The sequence below is a fragment of the Rhinolophus ferrumequinum genome, chromosome 9, assembly GCF_004115265.2.
Source record: "Rhinolophus ferrumequinum isolate MPI-CBG mRhiFer1 chromosome 9, mRhiFer1_v1.p, whole genome shotgun sequence".
Classification (NCBI taxonomy): Eukaryota; Metazoa; Chordata; class Mammalia; order Chiroptera; family Rhinolophidae; genus Rhinolophus; species Rhinolophus ferrumequinum.
In genome coordinates, this window is record NC_046292.1 from 57,723,235 (window position 1) to 57,737,250 (window position 14,016).

At 35.6% G+C, this 14,016-nt stretch overlaps 1 protein-coding gene and 1 pseudogene across 3 annotated transcripts in view; both read right to left on the reverse strand.

Moving 5' to 3' along the window:
- USP33 (ubiquitin specific peptidase 33) overlaps positions 1-14,016 on the reverse strand; it is a 56,013-nt gene that overhangs the window by 30,242 nt on the left and 11,755 nt on the right. For all 3 annotated transcript variants that reach the window (XM_033114042.1, XM_033114041.1, XM_033114040.1), the window contains exon 2: positions 112-243. In XM_033114042.1, coding sequence (XP_032969933.1) covers positions 112-192 — 81 coding nt within the window. In that variant the 5' untranslated portion in view covers positions 193-243. The remainder of the gene's footprint in view (positions 1-111; positions 244-14,016) is intronic.
- On the reverse strand, positions 4,563-5,396 carry LOC117026709 (peroxiredoxin-6-like; annotated as a pseudogene).

The following is a 14,016-nucleotide window of genomic DNA, read 5'->3' on the forward strand; positions in this document are numbered from 1 at the left end:
TAAAAATACATTGGGACTCATAAACATAGAGTATTGTAATAATTTGTAAAAAGCACATGTTCAGGATAAAAATAAATATGATTTTTTAATGAAGGAAACTTATTATCTTACATGAGATTTTTGTATTAAATCTTCTTTCGTTATTTCACCAACTGAATCCAAATGTGGACAATGATTTCGAAAAGCTGACATTTTGTTAGAAATTTTTTCCTGTTTCCCAATGCTTTCCAAATGAGGTAATATCTACAGAAAAAAGTTACCACAAAATTAATTTTAAAATGGTAATATATTAAAATAAGAGATAAAATAAGAAGCACACGTGTTTACAAGTTTGCCCTACAACAGTATATTTTCACATACACCTCGGTTACTTTCATAATTGAAGTTAATTTGAACACTGAAAATTTCTCTACTAACATTTTATTAAAATTGACACCTATGAACCAATGTAAGTATGTTTCTTCATCACTTTTATTGCTTTTTCCCCTTTCTCTGTCTCATTTTACTTTTTAGAGATAAATAAAACGGAAAAAATTCAAGTCGTTCAATTTCAGTATTTTTATCCTTTTAAAAAAAAAAAAGATTAACCCTTAAGCTGGAATAGACATTGAAAAGAAAGAAAATTCAAATGGAAACCCTTATTTTCACACTAGCAGCAGCACCTACTGATGATGTAAATGACGTTGTCTGGTATCCCACCAGGATAGTCACTTTATATCAGAGTTTCTCAATCTTGGCACCACTGACACTTGGGATGAAATAATTCTTTGTTGTGGGGGGCTGTTCTGTGCATTGTAAGATGTTTAGCAACATTCCTGCTTCTACCTACTAGACGCCAGATCACCCTCACTACCACTCTGAGCTTTATCACTACATGGTGTAAAAAATTATGTCCTGTAGGAGGCAAAATCATCCCACGTTGAGAACCACATTATCTATGATCGACTCTGAGGTAGGTACCATTATCATCTTCATTTGCATCTAAGGCTAAAGAGGAAAACCTGACTGAGTTCACATTGTTAACATTTGGCAGAACTAGGATTTGAATCTACCTACACTATATCTACGGCCACGAGAAAGAATTCTGAAGTCAAACCTAGGGATACCAGTAAGAGCAGAATGGCATGCATACCTAACTTATGGGGTCATTGTTAAGGATTAAATGAGACTGTGTGTGTGTATGTGTGTGTGTGTGTGTGTGTGTGTCTGTCTGTCTACACAAACACATAAAATTTCATTAGGCACTTTGCATCATCCCTTTATACAGGTTTTTTTTTGTTTTGTTTTGTTTTAATATAACCAATAAGGTGATACCTCCTTCCCCCAGGAGACCATGAGTTTAAAATTGAGGTAGTTTTCCAAATCAATTATAATTTTCCCAATATTCTTAAGAAGTTTCCTCAATTCCATTAAAATAAACAGAAGACAAAGTGTTTTTGCAATACCAATACACTTAATTTCTTCTAAGATATCACAATGCTATAAATATTGTAATATTTATATAGTATTCTATTATGTCATAGAAATACTATGTCACTAAGTTTTATCGCCACTGAAAATCTTATGAATTATTGAGCCAACTGATATAAAGAGTGATTTCCAAGTAAAAGTCTCAAATCTAATTCAGTATTTTCATGTCTTCTTTGGGCTGTACATTCTTAATAATGGCTTTTCATGCCCTTATTTCCTTTTTGGGGTTTGAAAACACTGAGAAAAAATAAGAAACTTACTAAGAAAGAATAAACAGTTATAAATGCGCTGAAACTTTAACACATTAGAAAAATCATTAAACGAAAACATTCTATCAAATCAAATAATGATCCAATATTATACTGCTACCTACAAAATACAACAGGAATCACTCTGGGATTAATAGTAAATAAATCATTATTTCTAAATATTACATTATTACATGTTAAATAAGCCACGCTCCAAACTTTCAGAGCATGAAGTTAAACTTAAAATAATTATTTTCCATTTCTTATTTACTGGGGGGGAAGGTTTGGCAGTCTTTCCCCCGCTTCTCACTTCCTTTTCTGGTTAGCTATCTCTTCCCTCTTATCCAATTACTTCTCCTGCCAGCCATGATGGGAGTAACAGGGACCAGATTTAGCCTCTCACCTTAATTAAAATGCCGGACAGACAAGATATATAAAACAATGGTTTTCAGACATTGGACGATAGGCAGCACAGGACACTGATCCCTAAGAAAATAAAAGCAAGGTGACTGCCCCAGCTTACTGCCTGGAGAGAATTTCTAGGCCACAGTACAAGTAGAGACAGAGTTGAAAATTCACGTAAACCAAGGTGGCCAGAAATCACAAAGCAAATTAACAGAGAGGAAAGAACAGAATAGAGAGCAAATGAACCCACAAGACTTGCAGAGGACTGCCATTAAGTCTTCAGCTAAATACTGATAAGTACATGCATGTGATTAAACTACCTCCTAAGCAGGAGAAAGAACTACTGGAAAGGAGTCAGTAAAACAATTCTCAAAGCCAACACAGGTTTGTGTTCCCACCAGCCAGAGTTTTAAGACTTCATAATATAGCGGGAATAAAATAGAGTACTCAGAAAGGTCTGCCTTAAAAAAAAAAGCTCAAGGGCTGGCCCGGTGGCTCAGGTGGTTGGAGCTCCGTGCTCCTAACACCGAAGGCTGCCGGTTCGATTCCCACATGGGCCAATGGGCTCTCAACCACAAGGTTGCCAGTTTGACTCTTCAACTCCCGTGGGAGATGGTGGGCTGTGCCCCCTGCAACTAACAACGGCAAATGGACCTGGAGCTGAGCTGCCCTCCACAGCTAAGACTGAAAGGACAACAACTTGACTTGGAAAAAGACCTGGGAGTACACACTGTTCTCCACTAAAGTCTTGTTCTCCTTCCTCAATAAAATCTTTAAAAAAAAAAAAAAAAAAAGCTCAAAAGTATTACAGGGTCAAACTGTTCCCAAGGAACTTAACTGTGCCCCAGAACAAAGTTAAAGGACATCTAAAGGAGTGAAAAAACCTAGCACCTGACAACATAAAAATGACAAGTCTGGCATCTGATCAAAAATTCTAAGACATACAAAGAAGGGAAAAGAGACCCAGAAATAATATAGATGACAAAATAAAGGATACACATGCAAAAGAGCGATATGGAAGATAGAAAGAAAAAAAAAAGCTTCTAGATGTTTAAAACAATCATTATCTGAGGTGAAAAACACAGTGGATGAGATTAACAGCAGATTAGACAATTAAAAAAATTAATAAACTTGAAGACATAGCAAAGGAAACTATTCAAATTGAAACAAAGAGAAGACTGAGAAAGTTAAACAAGAGCATTACTCAGCTGGGTACAAAAAATCTAAACATGATGAAAACTAAAAGCCTGCAAACTGATGCAATACAACAAACTTGAAGCACAATACATATGAACAAATTATACCATGGCACATCAAAAAGTTGCTGAAAACCAGTAAAAAAAAAGATCATCTTAAAAGCAGCCAAGAAAGACCCATAATGTATACTAGAAAGAATGCAATCCAGAAGACAGCAGAGCAACATCTTTATAATGCTGAAAAAACAGTCCACTTAGAAATTCATAAATAGCAAAACATCTTTCAAAAACAAAGGCAAAACAGACAAACAGCAGCCTACCTGCACTATAAAACCTGTGATGTATGCTTCAGTATTTTCCCATGCTCATATAATCATACACAAGTACAGGTACAGAGATACATATGGTCTTTTTTTGGTCAGTAATACTTTGACATCCCTCTGTGTCAACTTTTTCATGTATACACATGTCATGATGCATGCAGTGCATAAATTATTCAATTAATTCTTCGATCAGTGGGCATTCACTGTTTCCATAATCTGCCATTAAAAATATCTTTGTAGGGGCAGCCGGATGGCTCAATTGGTTAGCCCAACCTTGTTCTCAACAACAAGGTTGCAGATTCAATTCCCACCTGGGATGGTGGGCTGCACCCCCTGCAACTAAAGATTGAAAACAGTGACTGGACTTGGAGCTGAGCTGCGCCCTCCACAACTAGATTGAAGGACGACGACTTGGAGCTGATGGGCCCTGGAGAAACACACGTTCCCTAGTATTCCTCAATAAAATTTATAAAAAAAAAAAAAACAAAAAAAAGAAAAGAAAGAAACTCCTTGTAAAAACATATTTTGCAAGATTGTGTTCCAAAAATACTAGACAACTTACAGTTCCATTAATATAAGGGAATACTACTTTCTGCACAGCAGCATTATTTTCTCCACTAGCAATAGATACTATTTTTACTTTTGTCATTTGATTGGTATATTTTACTAGTACTTTAATTTTCATTACTTGATGATCAGTGAGTATCTTTTCATGAATTTTATGGCCTCCTAGATTTGCTCTTTTAACTACTTCTTTAAGTCTTTTGTCCTTTTTATTATTGGGTCAATAGCCTCTTCTTGTAAAATTGATCCTGCCTTCTACACTGCAAATGTTTTGTTCAAGTATTTGTTTATTAAGTGTTTGATTTTTAATTTTGGTAAAATATACAAAAACATAAATTTATGATCTTAAGCATTTTTTTGCTGCCATTTGCTGGCTTTGATCCCACCAGGATGTTTTTACGGAATTGCTGTAGGAAACATGATTGGCAGCTGGCATCCTCTGGCTCACTGTGCTAAGCAAGCAGCTCCAGCACCAACTCCTCAGAGAGATGTATGGGGCGTGTAGTGTAGGTATTTCTTGCCAGCTGGGAGCTCTTTGGTAAAGACTCCTTTAGGGAAAATTTTCTTGGCTTCCTCTTCAGGGATGGTTAGAAGGTCCATCATGCTCTCTCCATTCTTCTAATCAACCGGGTTGGCAATCCTCTTTGCCACTGTCAGCTGGAGAGAGAGAGAACTACTCCGAGCTGCCAGTGACAGCTGGGTAGAGGATAGATAGCTTCAGTTTCTTATCAGGACCAAAAATAAACACCACAGGAGCTGTCGCAGGCATGCCGTGTTCATCCTTCTCTGCTGGGTCCAGTATTCCCAACAGGATGGTGAGGGCCCGATGCTTTTCATCAATGGTGGGGAAAGGCTAACTTTTCTGTGGGCTCCTCACCATTGTAAGCATTGACATCCTTGCTCCAGGCAAGATGGTCTTCAACACTGTCTACTGGAAAAGGCAATCAGCTTGATGTTCCTCTTGGCAAATTCTGATGCCAGCTTTGCAGCTCTGCCAGGCTCAACGGTACACACTGGAGTAAAGTCCCAAGGGGAGAGAAGAGAATGCCCCATGAGTCTCCCAGATAGTCATGGAAACGAATGCAGCTGACAGTATTATTGGCCTCAAAGTTGGGAGCCTCGTCCAGGAGACGTCCGGGTATGGCAGCAGCGGTGCCAGGAGGAAGAGGAGCGGCAGCAGCGGTAGCCATCTGGCAAAGCAGGTGCTACAGAGGAGTAAGTGGGGCTTGGAGCTCATCTTAACCATTTTTAAGTGTATGGTCCAGCAGCATTAAGTAAGTACATTCGCACTGTTATGCAACCGATCTCCAGAAATCTTTTTATCTTGCAAAACTAAAGCTCTACAGCCATTAAACAGCAACTCTCCATCCTTCTTCCCAACACCTGCTGGCAACCACTATTCTTTCTGTCTCTATGAATTTGACTAGTCTGGATACCTCTTAAGTGGAATTATACAGTATGTCTTTTTGTGACTAGCATATTTTACCTAGCATAGTGTCCTCAAGGTTCATCTACTGTAGCATGTCAGAACGTTCTTCTTCTTCCAGGTTGAATAACATGCAACTGTTATGTATATACTACATTTTGTTTATCCATTTATCCATTACAGGACACTTGGGTTGGTTTTACATTTTGGGTATTTGTGAATAACACTGCTATGAACATGGCCATACAAATATCTCCTAGGATCCTTGCTTTCAATCCTTTGGCTATACGTATACCCAAACGTGAAATTGCTGGATCATATGGTAATTCCATTTTTAATTTTTTGAGGAGTCACCATGCTATTCATATACATACATACTGCCAGCCATAATAGCTGCACCACTTTATTCAGTGCTTAAGGGTTCCAATTTCTTCACATCCTCACCAACACTTATTTTAGTGTTATTTTCTGATAGGAGCCATCCTAATGGGTTTAAGGCGGTATCTCACTGTGGTTATGATTTTCTTTCCCCTAATGATTAGTAATGAGCATCTCTGCATGTGCTTGTTAGCCACTGAGATATACATCTTCTTTAAAGAAATGCCTATTCAAGTCCTTGCTCTGTTTTTTAATCAGGTTGTTTGCTTTTTTGTTGTTAAGCTGCCAGAGTCTTTTATATATTCTGTATATTTAAATCCTATCATATATATAATTTGCAAATATTTCTCCCATTTCATAGGTTGTCTTTTCACTCTGTTGATTGCGTCCTTTCATACAGAGAAGTTTTTAATTTGATGCAGGCCAATTTATTTATTTACTTTTGTTGCATGCGGTTTGGTGTTGTATCTACGTAATCGCTACTAAATCCGATGTCACAGAGTTTCCCCCTATGTTTTCTTCTAAGAGTTTTAGTTACTATGTTTAGGCCTTTGATCCATTTGAGTCAATTTTTGTATGTGGTATATATAAAGTAAGGGTCCAACTTCATATTTTTTGCATGTGGATACACAGTTTGCCCAATATGCTCTGTTGAAGACTATTTCTTCCCTCATTGAAAGGTCTTGGCACTCTTGTCAAAAGACACTTGACGACATATGTGAGGGTTATTTCTGGGCTCTCTAAGCTATTCTATTAGTCTATATATGTCTTTCTTAATGCCAATATTGTTATTTATTTTTTTATAGTATCCTGTATCATTAAAGATTTTAATTTTTATAAAACCAAACACATTTCTTACTTTATAATAGCTTCTGAGTTTCTAATCTTTTATATAGCTAAAGCTGGAGAACAACCTTAAATATTTTTTTTTACAAGGCTTTAATCCATCTGGAGTTTATCGTAAGACAAGAACCCAATTTTATTTTCTTCCAGATGGGCCAGACACTTGTACCAGCACCACTTATTACATAATCAACCCATTTGCCACTGAATTGTAATACTATCTTTACCTTTTATTAAATTTGCAATTAATATCATTCTAGATTCTCTATTTTGCTCTACTAATCTGTCTATGCCAATAGCATATTCATCTGATTACAGAGGTTATATAGAATATCTTGATAACTGTAAGATATACTTCCTTCACTATTCCTTTTCACAGTCTCCTTGGCTATTCTGAGTATATTTGGAAAACATGATGGTTTTACCTCTTCTTTTCCATATTAATAACAAGTATTTAATTTTATTATTTTAATGCATTTACTGGGACCTCTAAGCAATCCTGAACATAACAGTGATTGTGAGCATCCATGTTAGGGTCCTTATTTTAATAGTTGTACCATTTAAAACATTTGCTATAACTTCCTTCTATTCTGAATTTACTTAGGTTTTTTATTAGAAATGGTCTTGATAAATTTATCAAATGCCTTCTCAACAGCTACTGATCGCTTACTATACTTCTTGCTTTGTTGACATATTAACAGATTTGATACTAATGATCCTTGCCTTGGTGTAATATTGAGTCAAATGTACTATTAGTCTGCTGCTACCTAGATGCTATTGCCTAATCCTGTATTTAGAAATTTTGCATTTCTAGACATAAGTGAGATTGGCCCTCTTTGGTAGCATTTTTATCAAGGATAAAAATATGTGTGCTTGACAGAATGCACTGAGTAGCTTTGTATCTTTTAAACCATAGAATTGGGCTTTTCTCCTTACTATGATACAGTCTTTATAAATTAAATGAAACTCAGCTGCCTCTTTCAAGAACAGATCTTCAATCATCTTTTTGAACCTTTGGTAGGAATTAGGTCAAGTTTTTCACTAACTGGATCAATGTTACCAATTTAAATTTTGCTACAAAATCATCCATTTCCTCTTTGTTTTTTGTTTTTGTTTTTTTTTTAAGATTTTATTGGGGAAGGGGAACAGGACTTTTATTGGGGAACAGTGTGTACTTCCAGGACTTTTCCAAGTCAAGTTGTTGTCCTTTCAATCTTAGGGCACAGCTCAGCTCTAGGTCCAGTTGCCGTTATTAGGTGCAGGGGGCGCAGCCCACCCACCATCCCTTCGAACAGCCAATCTCGTGATTGAGAGCCCACGCTCCAACCAACTGAGCCATCTGGCCACCCCAGAGCTGAGCGGCAGCTCACTGACTTCATTCTAGTTGTGGAGGGTGCAGCTCGCTGGCCCATGTGGGAGTCGAACCAGCAGCCCAGTTGCCCAGAGCTCGCGTTCTAACCAACTGAGCCACCCATCCGCCTCACCCATTTCCTCTTGATTTTCAACTTTGGCATCATAGCATTGTATGTAATAGTCTCAAGAAGATTTGCATAAAATTCCATTAATCTCTCCTGTATCTGAGTTCTGTGATGTTTCCTTTCTTATTCCTAATCTTGTATATTTTTACTCCAATTTTTTTCCCTTCTTCAAGAGGTTTATCTAATTCATAGGTCTTAGCAAAGAATCAGCTTTGGGATTTATCCTTTCCGCTATTTTTGTTTTGTTTCCAATTCCATTAATTACAGTTTAATCTTTAATCTCCATGTCCGACTTGGATTTGGTTTTATATTCTTAATCCCTAATCATGAGCACCGAGTTCTCTTATTTACTTAGTAATAAAAGTATTTAAACTATACATTTTCCTCTAAATAGCAATATTAGCCAACGAAATAGAAATGTTCTCCTTCTCATTGTTTTCTTGATAGTCTGTAATCTCACTTTTGATTTTAAAATGTTTTAAATCATCATGAGAAGAATGGATATATAAATGGTATATTCATAACTGAATACTACACAAGAATTTAACAGTATGAACTGGATGGATCATTTATCAACATGAATAGATCTAAAAAATATAATGTTGAATGGGCAGAAAGATGCAGAATGACATATACTGTATGATACTAATGAAGTAAAAATGTAAAGCACGCATAACAGCACCTTATACCTGGATGTACACACTCATTGTAGAAGAATAAAAATACAGTCTTGGAGGTTATATACTCTGAATGTTGCCTCAGAGCAAAGAAATTGAGACTTAGGGAAAGATTAAAATAAGTTTGCTTTGTTCTGCTATTAATTTCCTGGTATCTAAACACTTTAATGAGAATCTGTGCGTGTAAACAAAAGCTAACAATTTAATACAGCAGCTATTTAGCATTCCCTACAATTATATGCAACCCTATCATAACAGAAGGCCCTTAATAGTCTAGTTACCTAGTTTTACTCAGTTAATTCACTATAGTAACAAAATCATTCTTTTATTCCTTCTTTTGATAAAGATTTATTGAGAGTAGGGTATTCAGATATAGAAAGGTAGGACAACATGCATTCTTAGCTACTTCAATTTCTTCTCAAACTGTACACCAAAAGGAAGAAGGCATGCATGCTTTCATTCTGGTCTGATAGTTTGTTCAGGGGAGAGAGGTACCGGACATTAGCAAAGACAGTCTGCGTGAAGGCAGTGAAAATAATCATTGTATATGAAAATACTATTTGTTTAGTCTACAGGTGCAGATTCCACAAAACTCTGAGACTCCTCTAGAAGCTTGTGGCTCACAGGTTGGGAATTACTAGGGAACACAAGAAAATTCAAACTCTGAATGGAAATTAAGGCTTTCTTTCCATAATCTGACCTCAATTTGTCCTTCCCTTTGCAACCTTTCATCTGGCAACTTTTCCCTGTATCTACCCTAACAGGACTATTTTAAATTTTCTCAGCCATAAAGATGGTAATAACAATAACTGAAAAAATTTCCAGACTGAAATGACTGCATTCATGCTCTATGATGCTGCTTTGGGGGCTCAACTGCCCATCTGTAGATTCAAAATTGCTTCTGAAGGTATTACTTTGGCGGGGGTGGGGGTATCTTAGCAGTACAATCTCCAAGTTTAAGACTTAAAACTCTAACCCTGCCATCCTAATAAGAGCAGCAGATGTTCAAATTCTAATATTGGAAAAGCATAGAAACCTGTGTTACTAATATTTGTTATCCATCAACATAAAGTTGAGAACCTTTAATATTGAGAAACTGCCTGCATTCCAATGTCCAATCTATTCCAAAAAGCAAAGCTATTTATAGAGTCAGATTCAATCAACTGCGAGAAAAAAATTATGTCAAGAGAAATGGTAGCTAATTTAATAGTTATACAGAAGATTAATATGAATTCAGAAGGAGGCCTGTACTTAACAGTGGCGGAACTGCTCAAAATTTGTAAGAAAAATCTGGATAAAGATACAGAAGGCAGGCTAGTCAAATCTAATTACAAAATTACAAAAAATTAGTTTTAAAAAAAAAAGTAAACTAGAAAAATGAGCTAAAATTAACAAGGGTGGATGTAATAGTCTATATCAGGGTTCAAAGAATCTGTTGTCTGAAGTGAGGTCAAAAAAAGGGTTTCAGGTATTCAGATTCTAGACACTAGGAGACATATAACAACAATGCAATTCATTGTCAATTTTTCAATAGAATAAAAAAAGTAGCCAGTCTTACTGTACTTAAAAACTAAGTAAATTATTATCTGAAGTATCTTATTTATGAAGAATACTAAAAGTTAAAGAATAAGAATGTCTTCTATAGAAGGCCTTAAAATAATTTGAAAGCTGCAGAAAACAACACTGTGCCTAAGAGTAAAGTTTCTAGAGCAAAGCTACTTGGATTCAAATCCAAGCTCCACTATGTCCTTGTAAACATGTTTAAGTTACTTCTCTGAGTCACAATTCCCCCCCCCATCTATAAAACAGATAATTACAAATACCTATCTCATGGAGTTTAGGAGGGATTATATACATAATATAATATATAAATGTTAACTACCGTGTTTCCTCGAAAATAAGACCTAACCGGAAAATAAGCCCCTAGCAGTTTTCAGGATGACATCCCCCGAACATAAGCCCTAATGCGTCTTTTGGAGCAAAAATTAATATAAGACCTGGTCTTATTTTGGGGGAAACACAGTAGTATGAGTAATAAGTCAAAGTATGGATATTTAGACAACAAAGGGCAAAAGTTGGAGGACTTGATACCCTGTTTCCCCGAAAATAAGACCTAGCCGGACAATCAGCTCTAATGCGTCTTTTGGGGCAAAAATTAATAAAAGACCCGGTATTATATATTATATTATATTACATTTTATGTTATATGAGACCCGGTCTCATTATATTATAGTAAAATAAGACCGGGTCTTGTATTATAGCAAAATAAGTCCAGGTCTTATATTAATTTTTGCTCCAAAAGACGCATTAGAGCTGATTGTCCAGCTAGATCTTATTTTTGGGGAAACATGGTATATATGTTCCAGTTATTTGGACATCATGACCAAAGTTAAGAGGGATCCTTTCTTTTTTTAATGTATCTTGAAAAAATTAGAAATAGCAAATCCAATTAATGGTGAAAATTTTCAACCATTAAGAGCTATACAGAAATGGAAGCTCGAACCTTGGGAAATAACTGAATGTTTCCCATCACTCTTACAGAGATTGGATGGGACCAATTGTCAGAGGAGGTGTTTCAAAGGACAGCATTTTTCAGTAAAAAGTCAATTCTAAGATTCTCTGATTAAATTTGATTTGTCTATCTGTAGTTTCAACCACTACTGTTCCACCACTACAACTAACCTGACTGTCCAAGTGTACTGTTTCAAATATTGGGCTTTAGAATTACTTTAATTACAAAAATGCAATACTATAATAAGCTTATGGCTAATTTTTCCATATTCACCATGGAAGAAAATTGCTACCCAAAATAGCAAGTCAAAAAAATTTATGAATGGAGGTATCAGTGAAAAGAGCACAATAACAAACAGAAAAGTTTATTTCATTTTTAATCAATCCATAGTAAGCATTCAAGAGGACTTTTAACCTATAAAATATGCTGGTAAGCACCGTGTTTCCTGTTCTTTAAACAAATATTCTGGTAAACACAAAATCCTTCAAACCTTTACACAGATCTTTTATAGTTCTATAAATCCTCCTCAAACCATTCTTAATTTTCATTCAACCGTAACACAGAAATTTAGTACTAATTTTCTAATTTCCCTCTTCCTAGAAACATGTCTTTTTGACCCTTAACAGTTTAATTAACGAGAGAACCTTATTAAATCTGTTAAGAGAACTGTCTAATCTCCTGATTTCTCTACTGCCAATCTATCTGTCCTAGAATCTTAACACTGCCACTCTCCAATACCCTGCAGCTCATTCTGCATTCATGTGGGTCATACACCTCTTCTGATCAAACACCTTCAATGAAGTCTTTCATAACTTGTCTTTTTCATCTCCTATTACTAACACACAAACCACAAAATAGCAACTCCAATCTGGCAACCCTCACTCTAAATAAACTCCTTTGAGATTTGTGAACATTAATTAGCATTTCTATTAAAGAAAAAAATGTCTAGTAATAGCAAAGTAGTCAACTGTAGCCTTATTTAGTTGAAATAATTGGACAAACACTAGGGGAAGAGGGAAGAGGGGGAAACAGGAGGAGACAGAAAGGGAGGAAGAGAGAGGGAGAACAAGAATAAATGAATATGAGAGAATTGTAATAGAAGGTCAAACCAACTGATGATAATTTTCACCCTAAATCACTTTCGAGCAAGATGAAGCAGTGATTACATAACAGTACATCAGTGTTATGGGACAGTCATTAAAAACACTCATGTTGGACCACGTAGAAACATAGAAAAACAAATGCAACTACCATATTCAAATGAGAACCACTCTAAGAACATTTGTCAATATTTTTTGTTTACTAGAATATTGGTACAAAAAAAAACAAAAATTTATTCATCTAAATAATGCCTCTAGTATAAAAATATTAGAAATTCCTCTTTTGGGATTTCATAAATCATTAAAAACTATAGAAAATGGTCTCATTTTGTCACATTCAGTCCCATGTTTTTCTATATTTTCACTATATTACCTACCATATTTTAGGACTGTGCTAGACCCTGGGAATAGAGAGGTAATTTAACAAAGGCTTACAATCAAGCATTGGCCAGACATTATCAATTTAGTGGAGGTGACAACACTAATCTCCACCTTACTTTCTCTTTTAAATGACTGGTTATCTACACCCAACTTATCAACACTCTTCAACATCCTGCAGCTCATTCTGCATTCATGTGGGTCATATATCTCTTCTGATCAACACCTTCAATGAAGTTTTTCATAATTTGTCTTTTTCATCTCCTATTACTAACTTACACAAACCATGACATTACCGAAGTGGTCTACTAATCGTTTCTCAGGTATAACTTGTAACTTTCCAGGAACCCAACAATCCGTTCATTTAGAAATGTCCTACAAAATCTGCATGTTGAAAATCTTTCAAAGTTCACTCATCTCAAATATCATCTCTACCAAGACGCAATCACAAGTAATGTCTCTCTCACCTAAATTCTTGATTATAATATTCATAAGGCACGTACTGTAGTGTTAAAAAAAATACTTGCCTACAAGCTTGACTATAATAAGTTCTTTGACAGCAGAAACCACGTTTCATTCTTTTTATTTTCCAAAGGGCTTTCCCTGGTAGACTCACAGATACTTACCTACTTAGCTTTCTAAAGTAACTTTTTAAAGGGACATTTCTTTTTGATATATGCATTGCTTCTTAAATATTAGTTCTCTTTATATACTACATTGTACAAAATTCATGCTCCTTTCAAAAGACAATTAAACCACTGTACTCATCTTAGACTCTCTGGAACTATCCTATTTATCAAAATGATCCTGCAATCACATGCAGACTTAAAAATGTTTAAAAACTACACTAAAGAAAGCTGTTCCTTAGTCCTTTCTTTTTTAGGAATAACTACATTTCACATTTCTCACCAAAAATCTTTCACCATTTATGTACTTCATTTTCTTGAAAAGAGTCTACAGTCTGTCATAAGTCAATATAGTTCACAATGCTCCAATACCTATCTGAATTCCAATTTAT